This window comes from Oreochromis niloticus, linkage group LG23 (genome assembly GCF_001858045.2).
Source record: "Oreochromis niloticus isolate F11D_XX linkage group LG23, O_niloticus_UMD_NMBU, whole genome shotgun sequence".
Classification (NCBI taxonomy): domain Eukaryota; kingdom Metazoa; phylum Chordata; class Actinopteri; order Cichliformes; family Cichlidae; genus Oreochromis; species Oreochromis niloticus.
The window spans coordinates 39,337,437-39,352,192 of NC_031986.2; the positions used below are offsets into that span (position 1 = coordinate 39,337,437).

Below are 14,756 nucleotides of genomic sequence, written 5' to 3' on the forward strand. Positions count from 1 at the left end.
GTGTAGTCGTGGCTTTGCATGTACGGTTTCTTGTGTAACCAGTGAATTAAACCAGCTGTGTGACACAGATTGGCAAAAAACTAGTTGTGAATACATTTTATTACTAAAAGTGTACATTACAATTTTTTGTTATTGCAATTTAATGATGGAATATGCTTGAATGAAAACACATTGATTCAGACACACATGTAAAGAAAAACAGGTAACCTTTGTAGGCAGCAGTGATACAGCAATGAGAAGAAGATATTCAAAAGAAATTACAATTTTCTCTCTGCAATTAAAAAAATCCATCCTTCATTAAAATACTTTTTCTCAGTCTTGACTCTTAGTCGTTGGTTAAATGGCTCAGTGAGATTCATCTGGCCTTGGCGTGAACCTTGAAAGGTTCAGGCACACGTATAATTCCAGGAACACCCTCTGTACTCAGCTCCACTCCATCAGGAAGAGAGAACGTGAACTTCTGCAGCAGGCCGACAAAAAACAGGAACAGCTCCATCTTGGCGAGGCTTTCGCCAAGACACACACGCTTCCCTGAAAAATTCACAAACACATACACGTGCAGGTTTACAAGCTGTGGATGATGTTTTTTTTTCTTGTTCAGGTTTTGCTAAAACAAAACACTCATTGTGGGTTTTACCTGCGGAGAAAGGTAGGAATGCTTCTCTCTTCACAAACTTCCCATCAGCATCCAGGAAGTGTCCTGGGTTGAAGGTGTCTGGAGTCTCCCATTCAGTCTTGTCAAACAGCACAGAGGTGAGTACAGGCAACACACTGGTACCCAAGAAAAAAAGACAAGATAACAACAAGATGCACTTTAACAACAACACCTGACAGAACCAACATGTAAAGCTTAAAGTGTATACTGCATGCACCTTGGGTATGTGGTAACCATCCAGAGTTGTATCCTTGGCGGCCATTCTGAGTGGATTGAGAGGAACAATATTTCCCATCCTCTGAATCTCATGGATGACGGCATCAGTGTAGGGCAGATTTGGTCTGTCAGCCATGGAAGGCTGGCGGGTCTGTCCAATCACGTTGTCTATCTCTGCCTGGACTTTCTCTGTGAAAGCGAATTAAAAGAGTTCAGAAAAAGCCATATTTTAACACCTGTATGTTACCATAGCACAATTTCGAGTCTCAGTCTGTGTGTTTTTGTCTGAGTCACTTACTCTTTGTTATTATCCTTTATTAGTAATATCATGGTTACTTTATACACCTTTGTTTTTCTTGCTCATGATGTTTTCTTTTGCCACTGGAGAGCCACTTTGTTTACGCACGGGACAAACTGTTGGTGTTGAGTACACCAGTGATAATGAATGGAACACATTCTGTTCCTCAGAGACTAAGGGGGAGACAACAGGGCTGCTGAGCTGGAGCTAAGCAACGAAACACAAGGATATAAGCTCTGCTTCAGCTGTAAACGCTGTGAGTGTGAGGTTCTTGGGCAATAAAAAAGGATGAGCTTAGTGCACTGATTCAGAGTTTAGTGCTATGTGCTTTATTAAAACTTGTCTGAAATGTGTTATTAGTTGTTAGCGTTATAATTATTTTTGTCCCCTCTGTCCAATAGATGGCTGCCCCTCTCTGATTCTGGTGCTATTTGAGGATTCTTCCTGTTAACAGTGCTTCTTCATAAGGGGTCATCTGATTATTGGGGTTTTCTCTCTATTATTGTTTGTCTTTGTCTGACAAAATAAAGCACTTTGAGGATACTGAGATTACGAACAAAATTTATTGAACTGAAATGAACCTTATGCATAGATTAAAAAGGAAGAGCGATAATTATTTAATCATTTAACTCTATTTAACTTCGGCTGCTAGTCCTTGCTTCACATCATTTCCATTTTTTTTACACTGTCCAAATCAATACTGACATCATTATTCTAGTCCAGTCATATTCTTGCCTACCTTAATTGAGCCAATCATCATCCACTCTGTGTGCTTTAAAGCTCTGTACTCTTCTGTCATTCTCCCTTTCAGACTCCACACCTCCACCTGACCCAAATCACTCTGAGGTAGACTCTGTCCTAACTCCTATTACCACCGGGATCCTGTTCTGCCATGATGGGTCATCTGAGTTCAGTCACCAAATATAGAATAATTAATTTCTCTATCTCAATAAATCAAGTCCAGTTCTCTCCTTAATGAACTCACACTTCCCGGGTGACAGTCCTACAGCTCCTGCAGAACATTTTAGGTGTAATCTGAGTGGCAAGAAGAACGGTGAAGGAAATGCACTGTTGGTGAACAAAAAGTGGTGCAATAGTCAACATGTTTGTGAGAAGAACTGTTTCTTTGGCCAGATATTGAATTTATATCTGCTGGTTTTGCATCCATACTACTTCCTGTTATTGTTATTACTGTTCACATTTACCATCATCTGATGCAGTGCAACATGACTCACGTCACTGCTAATCCAGTATTTTAGTGTGTTTATGATTTTATCTGAAGAGTTCTTGACCTGCTGTATGCTAATGCTGCTAATGCATGCAGGGCCAGTGCATTTCCCATCCTCATCAGATGAGATCAGAATTTGGTCCTGTTGATACTAATGTAGGTAACTTGTCCGGTAGTCTGTATTAAACACCTGTAAAATGAAGAGTCGCTTGTTTTGGTTAAAACTTGTTAAAGGTAAATAATCTCACATTTGGTGTTTTGGCTATTTTAAAGTGCCATATGAAGCCCAGCATGCCACCCACCCTGGATATCAGGATGTCTGATCAGGAAAACCAGAGCCCACAGCAAAGTGGTGGCTGTTGTTTCTGTTCCAGCCAGGAAAAGATCAGCAGAGCACAAAACCAGGTTGATCTCAGTGAAGCCCAGGTCAGATTCGTTGAACTGCACAGAGATATGGAAAAGTCACATTTGTTAATTAATATTGGAAAATGGTTCATTTTTAGAGTTCAGTTTGCGCAATGCAGTGTCCACATACATTCTCCATTTTGATAAGGAAAGCATCAATGTAGTCTCGGGGATTGTTGGGGTCCAGGTCCTTCTTGTGGCTCTTTATCTCCTGAGCGATGAAATCTTTGACTATGTCGAAATAGCTGAACATTTTGTTATGAGGACCTGGCAAACGCTTCATCAGTCCAGGGAATGATTCATAGAGCTTGTTAATAACAAATATAAGAGACAGTTTTATTCAAAGCATCATAGCAACAGCCTAGTATTTACAGAGGGCAAATCTGCCAGAGAAAAAACACAGCAGTGCTTTTGTCATACCCTGAAAGAAGTAAATTCTTTTTGACTTACTGTACCCCATATGGAGCCCTCTAACTGAAGAGTTTCAGACACATACTTCAGCATGAGCTGGAAGTTGTTGTCACTGTAATCATATCTTTTCCCCATCACCAGCTGGCAAAGTATATTAGACACAGCATTTTTGAAGAGACCTGCTGCACTGAAAAGTTTACCTGAAGAAGAATAAGAAGAAGAGACAACTGTTACAGGTAAAATTTTGATCCCTTTTGCAGGATTATGTACTTATCTTCCACCTAATGTAAAAGACCTTTCTCCTGCTCTATCTCCTCCTGCAGGTATCGGATCTCCTCACAGATACACTGCTCCATGCGGGTTTTCCCCAGGCCGAAGTCTCGTAATGTCGACAAAGCAAAGCGTCTCTGTGCCTTCCATTTTCCACCGTTGCTCATGAACAGACCCTCTAAATACAAACATGCAGATTTGGGAGTTAATAACTGGGAAATAATTCCTGCACTGAATGAGAAGGAAAAGGGAATCATTTCTAAACCTGAGGGTCCCGAGTAAAACCTATCGGCCAGGACACTGTATGGTCGATCCACAAAGTTGTCAGCTTGTGTCACCAGAGCCTCTTTTACCATCTTGTATCCAGAGATTATTACCATTTTATCCCTGCCGAAGCAGAAACTGAAAACGTTCCCGTAGACTTCGGCCAGCTGTAAACACAAAGGATAAAATAAATATGTTTGGTTTCATGTGTGTAAACTGCTCTGCTCAGAAGCCAGAAATCCACACTCACAATTTGACTACCAAATGTAAATATTCAAAATCCAAATCAAATCACATCAACTTTTGTTTTCTCATTGTTAAGAGTGGGACACAAAAAATACATTTTCATCATCAAAACAGGAGGACAAACTTCTTGGATGGGCTGTACCACACAACAACATGAGTAAAGATTTTTTAAACGTTTTTCTAAAGTTCACAAACATAGACCACAAGCACTGTGCATGGACTTCTTAAGTATTCTCTCTTCTCTGTGTAAAATGAAAATCTCAGTTTCTGTCTTGAAAGTAGAGTAATGCAGACACACCAGCACACAAGAATATATACAAATAAACAAAGCAGTACTATAAATGCTCAATACTTAGAAGCCACTTAAGATAATACAAGTATGACTCAATACCTTGGTAAAATAAATATGTGGGTGCTTCTTGTCCACAATCTGGAAGTTCCCAATAAAGGGTAGAGCGAATGGTCCTGGTGGAAAATTCCTTGGATTCCTGCTTTTGAGGTGGTATATGATCAGAAGGAATAAAAAAATAGAGAGTAAAAACCCCTCAGTGCTCAGCAAAAAGCTGGAAAACCACATAGTTAAAGAGACAGACAGCAGCAGCTGGAAGTCTGTAATCTGTCTTTTCCAGGCACAAAGCAGCGGTTTTGTAAGCCAGTCACGCTTGGCTAATTCTATTTGTTAGCCAGAAGTTCAGGTCAGACCAGTCAAGAAAAAGCTCAAAATTAATATCTGTCTGTATAAAGGTGATGGTGATACAGCGCTTTCACAACAACCTGTGTTTAAAGAACACCGTATTCCCTTGTGTCTGCATGATGAAATCTATTCAGAGTCAATGAACCTTTCACCTCATAGAGTAGAACAGAATAGAATATACCCTTATTGTCGCTGTACATGTACAATAAAATCGTGGCATTCATACAGTGCAAATAAAGTGCACTGATGACAAAACATAATCTAAGAGATTGATTCTGCAGTTTCATATATATATATGAAGAATTTAACTTTGTAAATTGAAACTGTCAGTTGTATGAATGAAAACCTTTGTGAAATCATATGTGTTTCATAAGGTGTCTTTATTGCAAAGCCAAGAAGTTTTCAGTGTGGAATATGCATGTGGTCTGATTATCTGATTAAATTTAGTGTATTATGTATTGTTGTGTAATTATGCAGAGCTGTCATAGGACAACAGATGTACCATATCTCTTAGAGAGCTGTGTTCCAGCAACTCTGCAACCTTGAAATGGATAGGAAGAAGAAAATGGACTGATAGAATAATAAGTTGGACTGCCTTTCTTCCGATGTTCTTTCTTCCGAACACTCACTGTGTATAATCGCATAATAGAAACAACGATAGTAAAGGTTACAAATGTTCTTCTTATGGCCTCTGACAGTGGACTCATCTCTGTGCTTGTCATGCTAGACCTCAGCGGAGCGTTCATTACTGCTGACCACAGTATTTTATGTTAGAGATTGGAGCATTAAAGGTACTGCACAGTGGTGTGTTTAATCGTATATATCTGAATACAATTAGTTCATGTAAATATAGTCTTCTTCACACACAAAGGTTAATTATGGAGTTGTACAGGGTTCTGTACTAGGATCAGTTCTGTTTACATTATACATGCTTCCCTTAGGTCAGGGGTAGGGAACCCCAGGCCTCGAGAGCCGGTGCCCTGCAGGTTTTAGATGTGTCCTTGATCCAACACAGCTGATTTAAATGGCTAAATTACCTCATCAACATGTCTTGAAGTTCTCCAGAGGCCTGGTAATGAACTAATCATTTGATTCAGGTGTGTTGACCCAGGGTGAGATCTAAAACCTGCAGGACACCGGCTCTCGAGGCCTGGAGTTCCCTACCCGTGCTTTAGGTAGTATCATTTGAGGGCACAGCATACATTTTCATTGCGATGTCGATGACACCCAGCTTTATCTGTCAATAAAGCCAGTTGACACACATCAATTATTTAAATTGCAGGAATGTCTGAAAGGCATAAAGTCCTGGATAATTTCCCGCTTCTAAATTCAGATACAACTAAAGTTATTCTACTCGGCTCAAAAGATATGGTATCTAATCAGATACCATATGTAATTCTCCTAAATGTAATTCTCTTAAATTAGAAACATCCAGTCTCAGACTGATGCTGAAAAACTAGTTCATGCAATTATTACTTCTAGGCTGGACTATTGTGATTCATTATTGATGTGTTGTCCTAAAAACTCCTAGAAAGCCCCTCAGATAAATTGATTTTAAAATCCTTCTCGTCACATACAAGGCCCCATCATATCTTAAAGACCTCATAGTTCAATATCACTCCAATAGAGCACTTTGCTCTCAGACTGCTGGCTTACTTGTGGTTCCTAGGGTATTTAAAAGTAGAATGAGAGGCAGAGCCTTCAGCTTTCACGCCCCTGTTCTGTGGAATCAACACACAGTTTGGATTTGGGAGACAGGTATCCTTTCTTTCGAGTTTGAGTTTAAAACTTGAGGTGAGTGTTGCCTGATTTGGCGCTGTGTAAATAAAATAAAATTTTTACTGAATTGAACTGTTAGGGGAGGAAATAAGGAAGTCGTTGTGCTGGTTTAACTCACAATATTCTCTATAAGAACGCACTTTCACTGAAACAATAACCACTCTACATTTTTGATCTGCATCGGTTATCTGAATCACACCGTGTCTCAGTAATTTACTTGAGTGTGTACAAAAACTCTTACTTGTGGCTTTATGCTTGAATGTGGTCATACAAAATAGTTTTATTTGCATCTTACTAGAACCCATATTGACCATCCTAGAGTCATCTGAGTCAGATTCCTGATAATGATCAATGTATGTGTATCTGTGTATGACTTTCATGGCAAATACTCTTTCCTCTTGACCTCTTACCCAGACCAAAGGTATGTAATGTTGTCATGGCAAAATGTTGTTGTCTCCTCCACACCTTCCCACTGCTGAAGAAAAGACCCACTGAAACAAAAAGAAAGCAAACATTACCCAGGTGTGGCTGAGATGATGGTTTGAGTTCTTTATTGCTGATGTACTGCATTTGTGTACAGAAGATTTGCGTGACTGAATCACTCCTTCCTAGTTAGAGATGGGCTGGCACGCCGCTGACTCGGAACTTAGGTGGATATAATAATCTCTGTCTGTGAAAAAAGCTTCCAGCTACAAGAAACATATTTTCCAGTGGAAACTTATCAGTCTTCATTTGTTTAGAATGCTAAACAGTAAAATAAAATAAAAATTGTGCAATCATTCTGGTATTTTAAGATATCTAAAAATTTTAATGTGACTGACCACCCCGCCTCCCCCTAAAAAAAACATAATTGATTCTTTTACTTCAAGTCAGTGTAGATCTGTGTCTTATAAAAGATGACAATACCAAATAATAATTTCTACTTTTCACACTGTTGTTCCGAGCCTACGTGTAATATAATACATGGATTGATAAATACATGGAAAAAATAGCTTGAATGAGAACAGAAGCACTGGCTTGTAAATAAGTCAGGCGTAACAGCAGATCCCCCCCCCACCAAGACGCTCAGAGTATGATTAACAATGTGTAACCATGAGTCTGCAGTGTTATGTTGTTGTAACCAAGGTACAAATCAGGAAATCATTTATTAGTTGTTATGAAAAAAGTTTATTATTACCAACTTGTTTACATGTGACATAACTCACTGTTCTAAAACCAACACAGCTTTTTTAGCAAATGTTTTTGTAATAAAATGCATCTCGTACATATCTTATAGCATTTATTCCTTAATAATAATGGTACTGAAGGAATATTGTAAAGGAACATAACTGGTTCACACTGAATCAAACGTACAGATAAAGAAATAAATCTGTCGTTTTTACAGGCAGCAATCATACAGCGATGACCCTCTACGCATGTTAACAAAAAACAGACATTCATCAAATTACTTTAATGACGGCTAACAGTCTTAGACTGTTGCATGTCGGTTAACTGGAAAATGGCTCAAAGATTTTTCATAATTCAGCGAGTTTTGGCATGAACCTCGAAGGGTTCAGGCACACGTGTAACTCCAGAAATTCCCTCTGTACTCAGCTCCACTCCATCAGGAACAGAGAATGTGAACTTCTGCAGCAGGCCGACAAAAAATAGGAACAGCTCCATCTTGGCGAGGCTTTCACCAAGACACATACGCTTCCCTGAAGAATTCACAAACACATACACGTGCAGGTTTACAAGCTGTGGATGATGTTTTTTTTTCTTGTTCAGGTTTTGCTAAAACAAAACACTCATTGTGAGTTTTACCTGCAGAGAAAGGTAGGAATGCTTCTCTCTTCACAAACTTCCCATCAGCATCCAGGAAGTGTCCTGGGTTGAAGGTGTCTGGAGTCTCCCATTCAGTCTTGTCAAACAGCACAGAGGTGAGTACAGGCAACACACTGGTACCCTAGAAAAAAAAGACAAGATAACAACAAGATCGACTTAACAACAACATCTGACAGAACCAACATGTGAAATTTAAAGTGTATACTGCATGCACCTTGGGTATGTGGTAACCATCCAGGGTTGTATCCTTGGCGGCAATTCTGAGTCCATTGAGAGGAACAATATTTCCCATCCTCTGAATCTCGTGGATGACGGCATCAGTGTAGGGCAGATTTGGTCTGTCAGCCATGGAAGGCTGGCGGGTTTGTCCAATCACATTGTCTATCTCCGCCTGGACTTTCTCTGTGAAAGCGAATTAAAAGAGTTCAGCTCTAGCTTTGGACGAAATTTTTACTTTTGTTGGCTTTATGTTTTGGCTATTTTAAAGTGCCATTTGAAGCCCAGCATGCCACCCACCCTGGATATCAGGATGTCTGATCAGGAAAACCAGAGCCCACAGCAAAGTGGTGGCTGTTGTATCTGTTCCAGCCAGGAAAAGATCAGCAGAGCACATAACCAGGTTGATCTCAGTGAAGCCCAGGTCAGATTCGTTGAGCTGTTCAGACAAATGAAAAAATTACATTAGGCACAACACAAATGGCTAATTCGTGCAGTTTGTGCAATGCAGTGTCCACATACATTCTCCATTTTGATAAGGAAAGCATCGATGTAGTCTCGGGGATTGTTGTGATCCAGGTCCTTCTTGTGGCTCTTTATCTCCTGAGCAATGAACTCTTTAATAAGGTCGAAATCGCTGAACATTTTGTTATGAGGACCTGGCAAATGCTTCATCAGTCCAGGGAATGAGTCGTAGAGCTGGTCGGTGATGAGAGAAAGTTATATTTATAAATGATAAAGACAAATCCCACGCATGCCATAGTGCTGTCCCTTATTCACTTTCTGAAAGTGACTTACCATACCCCATACAGAGCCCTCCAGCTGAACAGCCTCAGACAGATATTTCAGCATGAGCTGGAAGTTGTGGTCACTGTAATTATATCTTTTCCCCATCACCAGCTGGCAAACTATATTAGACACAGCATTTTTGAAGAGACCTGCTGCACTGAAAAGTTTACCTGAAGAAGAAGAAGAAGAGACAACTGTTACAGGTAAAATTTTGCTCCCTTTTGCAGGATTATGTACTTATCTTCCACCTAATGTAAAGGACCTTTCTCCTGCTCTATCTCCTCCTGCAGGTATCGGATCTCCTCACAGATACACTGCTCCATGCGGTTCTTCCCCAGGCCGAAGTCTCGTAATGTAGACAAAGCAAAGCGTCTCTGTGCCTTCCATTTTCCACCGTTGCTCATGAACAGACCATCTGAATACAAACATGCAGATCTGGCAGTTAATAACTGGTAAATAATTCCTGCGCTGAATGAGAAGAAATAGAGGATAATTTCTAAACCTGAGGGTCCCAAGTAAAACCTATCGGCCAGGGCACTGTATGGTCGATCCACAAAGTTGTCAGCGTTTGTCACCAGAGCCTCTTTTACCATCTTGTATCCAGAGAGTATTACCATTTTATCCCTGCCGAAGCAGAAACTGAACACGTTCCCGTAGACTTTGGCCAGCTACAAAAAATACAAGCATGAACAATATTGTTAGGTCCATAATTAATTGGACAAAGATCCAATATTTGTAGATTTCCCTCTGTGCATGACCACAGATCAAATAATCATGATGTGAAGTACAGACTTTAATTCAAGGGGTTTTACAAAAACTTTGCATTTGTGTTGCTGTTTAAGACTTCCAGCCCATTTTATAAACAGCCCCTCTTTCTCGCTGGCTCAAAATGAATGGGGCAATTGTCTGATAGGCCATTTCTTATGGAGGTGAGGCCAGCCCACTTATAGCTTATAGTTGTTTAATAGCTTCATATATTGCAGCCCTGCAGAAATATAAAAAAAAACACAGGTCTTTTTTTATTAGTAATATAACAAACTCATTTTAAGTATATATTTTTATATATATGTAGTCGTACTTTTACTATTGATGACAGGTTGGAGTGGCATGGGTGACTTTTCCAGTGTCTGTACTGAATAAAGCTACTTCAAATGCTTCATGATTTGGTTGACTGCCTCTTTGTGATAAAGAGACTGAAATGATTTTGTGCATGTTTCGCATCTTATCTGCTTTCCCACAAATATTTCTTTAACATCTTTAACGACTGAGCTTTTGCTCAGGTTTGATAACTAAAGGCTGCACACTGAAACCGGTGGAATATATTGAAATGTCTGATCATTCACTCTGAATTATCCTTAGACATTACAGTAGGTCATTCAACTAATTAGGTTGCCTAATACATATCCAATTAAATGAAAGTTTACAAATGTGAAAAAGGGCTGATTGCATTTCCAAACAGCAAATTCCCTTAATATTAATGCAAGGCACTGTATGCATGATATTATAAATGCGAGCTGAGTCCCCTCTAAAAGTTTGAACGTAAAATCTGTGACACATTTTCTCTATTCATGACTCCAAGGTCTATTTAAGACGTACAAGCCAGTGGCCACTCTTTAAGTGATGAGCACATACACATCCTCGACAGGGAGGAGTCAAGTACATCTTTCATTGCTGTGCAGTCATTCCCCAACTCTCTGTGAATTTGTATGTTAATGATCATGAAACTGACCTCAGGGCACCATTGCTAATCTAGTTTCGGTCATTATGTAAAAGTAAATGGCCTGTATTTATATAGCGCTTTACTAGTCCCTAAGGACCCCAAAGCGCTTTACATATCCAGTCATCCACCCACACATTCACACACTGGTGATGGCAAGCTACATTGTAGCCACAGCCACCCTGGGGCACACTGACAGAGGCGAGGCTGCCGGACACTGGCACCACCGGGCCCTCTGACCACCACCAGTAGGCAACGGGTGAAGTGTCTTGCCCAGGGACACAACGACCAAGACTGTCCAAGCCGGGGGCTCGAACCGGCAACCTTCCGATTGCAAGGCGAGCTCCCAACTACTGAGCCACGATCGCCCCGAAAGTAATGTTTATAAGGTTGGGAAAGCCTGCAGTCAGTGTGACAATATGTCTTGATCCATGCTCAATCATGCAGGTAAGGAAATCTCAAAAAGCTGATTCTCTTTATCTGGACGTAGCGTTTTCAGTGGGAGAAACATTTTGTCACTCATCCAAGTGACTTCTTCAGTCTCAGCTGACTGCAGGTTTCCCCAAACTTATAAACAGCACATTTGCACAATGGCTGAAGCTAGCCCACTGAATGAACAATGGGCTGTGAGGTCAAAAATCAAATTGCAAATTGTCATGACCACTGATCAAAGGCCATTGATCATTAATCAAAGACCATTTACCAATGGCCATGAGTACCATTCACAGAGAGTTGGGGAATGGCTGCAATCACAGCATTGTAAGATGGGAAAAGAGGATGGCCCCCATTTCCTTGACTCCCCGCCCAAACCAGCGTTCCTCCACTTCCAGGATGTCTACATCCTCATCAATGAAAGAGTGTCCACTGGGTTCCAAGGTAGTTATCCCCGACGGAAATAACCTGCTATAACCCGAGCCTGAGAATTGACTAGACTGCATCCGCTCTCCCTCCCCAGTGCGCCCTCCAGAGGCAGGGGAAACAAATTCTGTCGGGGATAGTTACTTTGGCACGATACCTGCATTCAGCTGAGACTGAAAAAGGCGTTTGGATGAGTGACCAAACAATTCTCCCATTAAAAACACGTCCAGATGAACAGAATCAACTTTTTGGTATTTCCTTATCTGAACGATTGAGCATCCATCGAGACATTCGCAAGTGTTTTTTGGTTACGCATTTTTGTTCGCTGTTTGAAAACAAACTAAACTACCTGGGAAAGCTACAAGTTTACAAACTCATCAACTGAGTCAGACTACAGTAAAAACGCCCTTAGTTTTCATGGCTCTGACAACCTCTGCATAGATGCATGCAGTTGTCCTTTCTTCCAGTATTTCAGTCAAAAAAAATAGTATATGTAGAGAAATCTGCCTCAAATCCGTACGATATGTTCCACAAGCTTAAAATAACATTTACAAATGTGTACAATGATTTGTACAAATACAAAGAAATCTGAAGATACGTAAAACGTCTTTACGGGTTTGAAACCCTTTCGAGGCATATTTCTCTCCATAGAAATCTAACATATCATAAACATCTCGGTTTCAAACACACGTGCACACAAAAGCATACAAACAAACAAAGCTATAGTACAAAGTACACTCAATACTAAAGATAGCAGAAGTGTGAATCAGTACCTCGGCGAAGTAAAGATGCAAATGTTTCTTGTCAATAAACTGAAGATTCCCGAGGAAGGGTAAAGCAAAAGGTCCAGGCGGAACATTTCTTGGATTCCTGTTTTTGAGGTAGTATGCGATCAAAAGGATTAAAAAAAATGAGAGTAAAATCCCCTCAGTGCTCGGCACAAAATTAGAAAACCACATCGTTACAGAGAGCGAAGACGTGAGCAGTACGATGTCTGTAATCTGTGCGTCCTCGCGGATGTCAGAGGGCTTTTATGAGCCTTTCGACGCCTAGTTAACTCTTTTTGTTACGCAGAAGTTCAGGACAGAGCAGTCCTCACAAAGCTCATATAGGAGCTTTATCTGCGCCATTTTACAACTGTACAAAGGTGAATGTGATGTAGTGCTAGCATAACTTGTAATTCCATGTAATTTTAGTGTAAGTGAAGTACAGTGGCGACAAATGTCATCTAGCGTATACATTCTGCAGTGTCATTTATTTATATCTATGACAAAAAAATTACTGCTCAAATGTGGTATGTGGAGACATCAATCACACAAATGATCACCGTAGAGAATTCATGTATTATAATATAATATTCCCATTCTGTGCCATAAGGGGGCATTGCCTCCTAAGTGAAACAGATAGTAAAAGGTTTCAGGTTCGGAGTTACACAAACAAGAGGAAAACTAATTTCTCTGTTTTTTTTACCAGTTAGAGAGTGGGTTAAAAACACAGATTTTTCCTTCTGGATTTGTATTTCATTCATTTTGAGCTTAAAGCAGGTCCATAACAATAAACTACTTTAGCTGGTGGCAGGTAACTTCCTTTGTCTCATCTAGGTTTCGGGTGAAGCCATTGTGAGACCTTGCCTCACCTTATCTTGGAAGGGATCAGAGCCGTGTGTTAAGTAGTGATAGCATTAAACAAATCTGTGTCATTAATCATCCTGAGGATTTTAAAGAAACGTGTACTGCATAATATGTAACAATGCCACAATGATGTTAGATTATCCAGGTTAGATAAATATGAGGCTGTTCAGCAACAATGTTGGAGAGGATTCCCAAAGTAGGAAGAGCTGGAGGTGCTGGAGGAAAAAGCCTGGTGGATCCTTTTTCTTAACAAAAATGAAACCATACCATAAGAAGGCTGGCAAAAATAATACTGACCACTTGTTTTATATTAAGCCAAAGAAACAGATCACACAAACAAATCTTCACATTGTGAAGCAGAGTAGAAGAGGAGAAATGTTAGAGTTAGAGACAAAGTTAGAGACAGCCATCTGTTACGACCAGCCTAGGGTAAATGAGAACAGAGCAAAGAGAGATGGGAGGAAAAGCAAAGTATGGGAGAAAGAGCCAGAGTTCAATATTTACTAATGACTAAATATAGTAGTGATGAGACGCTCCCCAGTAGCCTGAACATATTGCAGTATAATGAGGATGATTTGGGGTCACCTGATCGAGTCCTAACTATAAGCTTTACCAAAAAAGAAAGTTTAAACTTTAATGTGAAAAGTACAGAGAATGTCTGTCTCCTAAATCCAGACTGGGAGCTGATTCCAATGAAGAGGGGCCTGAAAGCTGAAGGCTCTGCCTGTTACTCTACTCTACTTGTAAACACCCTAGGAACCACAAGTAAGCCTACAGTCTAAGAGCAAAGTATGTGGTTAGGAAAATAATGTAGTGTGAGGGTTTTAAGGTATGAGGTAGTCTGATTATTCAAGATTTTGTAAGAACTTCTTGCTATGAGGTGATAGTGTTGACCATGATACTCTGTGCTACATTGGTCTGAAGACTTCATGAAAACTGTTCACAGTTAACTGGATATAAGGAAAGCTTACATGAATAAAAACACCAAATAAGTTGACTTGGATTTCATGGATGCTTTGTGTAGTTTTCAGCAGCACGCTTACAGAAATCAGTTAATGTTCTAAAGAAGATAATCACTGATATGAATAGTAACTGCAACTGGATTGATGCCACAGACTACAGATCTTTCTTCACCCTTAGATTTGTTATACATGGTGATGCTATGTGGTGAGTCTGCACAATAAAAGTAGGGTTTGTATGAATTAAACAACTTGAATGTAAAAGCGGCTCACGTACCAGTTTGTTTCTTGGCAGT

General features: G+C 40.1%; 2 protein-coding genes across 4 annotated transcripts; both read right to left on the minus strand.

Moving 5' to 3' along the window:
- Positions 1-81: 81 nt before the first annotated feature.
- Positions 82-4,697, minus strand: LOC109196841 (cytochrome P450 2J6). 3 transcript variants are annotated; one of them, XM_019351317.2, is made up of 9 exons: positions 4,385-4,697; positions 3,749-3,914; positions 3,509-3,661; positions 3,253-3,413; positions 2,933-3,109; positions 2,700-2,838; positions 873-1,060; positions 638-779; positions 82-531 (listed from the first exon to the last, which is right to left on the minus strand). In XM_019351317.2, exons 1-9 carry the CDS (start codon positions 4,568-4,570, stop codon positions 356-358), a joined length of 1,488 nt encoding a protein of 495 aa, XP_019206862.1. In that variant the 5' UTR covers positions 4,571-4,697; the 3' UTR covers positions 82-355. The 3 variants fall into 3 exon arrangements, 2 of the variants coding, with proteins under 2 accessions (XP_019206862.1, XP_025758998.1); XR_002058177.2 differs by having other exon boundaries at positions 417-531; positions 638-771; positions 4,385-4,570; XM_025903213.1 differs by lacking the exon at positions 82-531 and having other exon boundaries at positions 637-771; positions 4,385-4,570.
- Positions 4,698-7,617: 2,920 nt separating this feature from the next.
- Positions 7,618-12,886, minus strand: LOC106097024 (cytochrome P450 2J6). Its single transcript, XM_019351319.2, has 9 exons — positions 12,644-12,886; positions 9,798-9,963; positions 9,558-9,710; positions 9,305-9,465; positions 9,029-9,205; positions 8,807-8,945; positions 8,505-8,692; positions 8,270-8,411; positions 7,618-8,163 (listed from the first exon to the last, which is right to left on the minus strand). Exons 1-9 carry the CDS (start codon positions 12,827-12,829, stop codon positions 7,988-7,990), a joined length of 1,488 nt encoding a protein of 495 aa, XP_019206864.1. The 5' UTR covers positions 12,830-12,886; the 3' UTR covers positions 7,618-7,987.
- Positions 12,887-14,756: the final 1,870 nt, after the last annotated feature.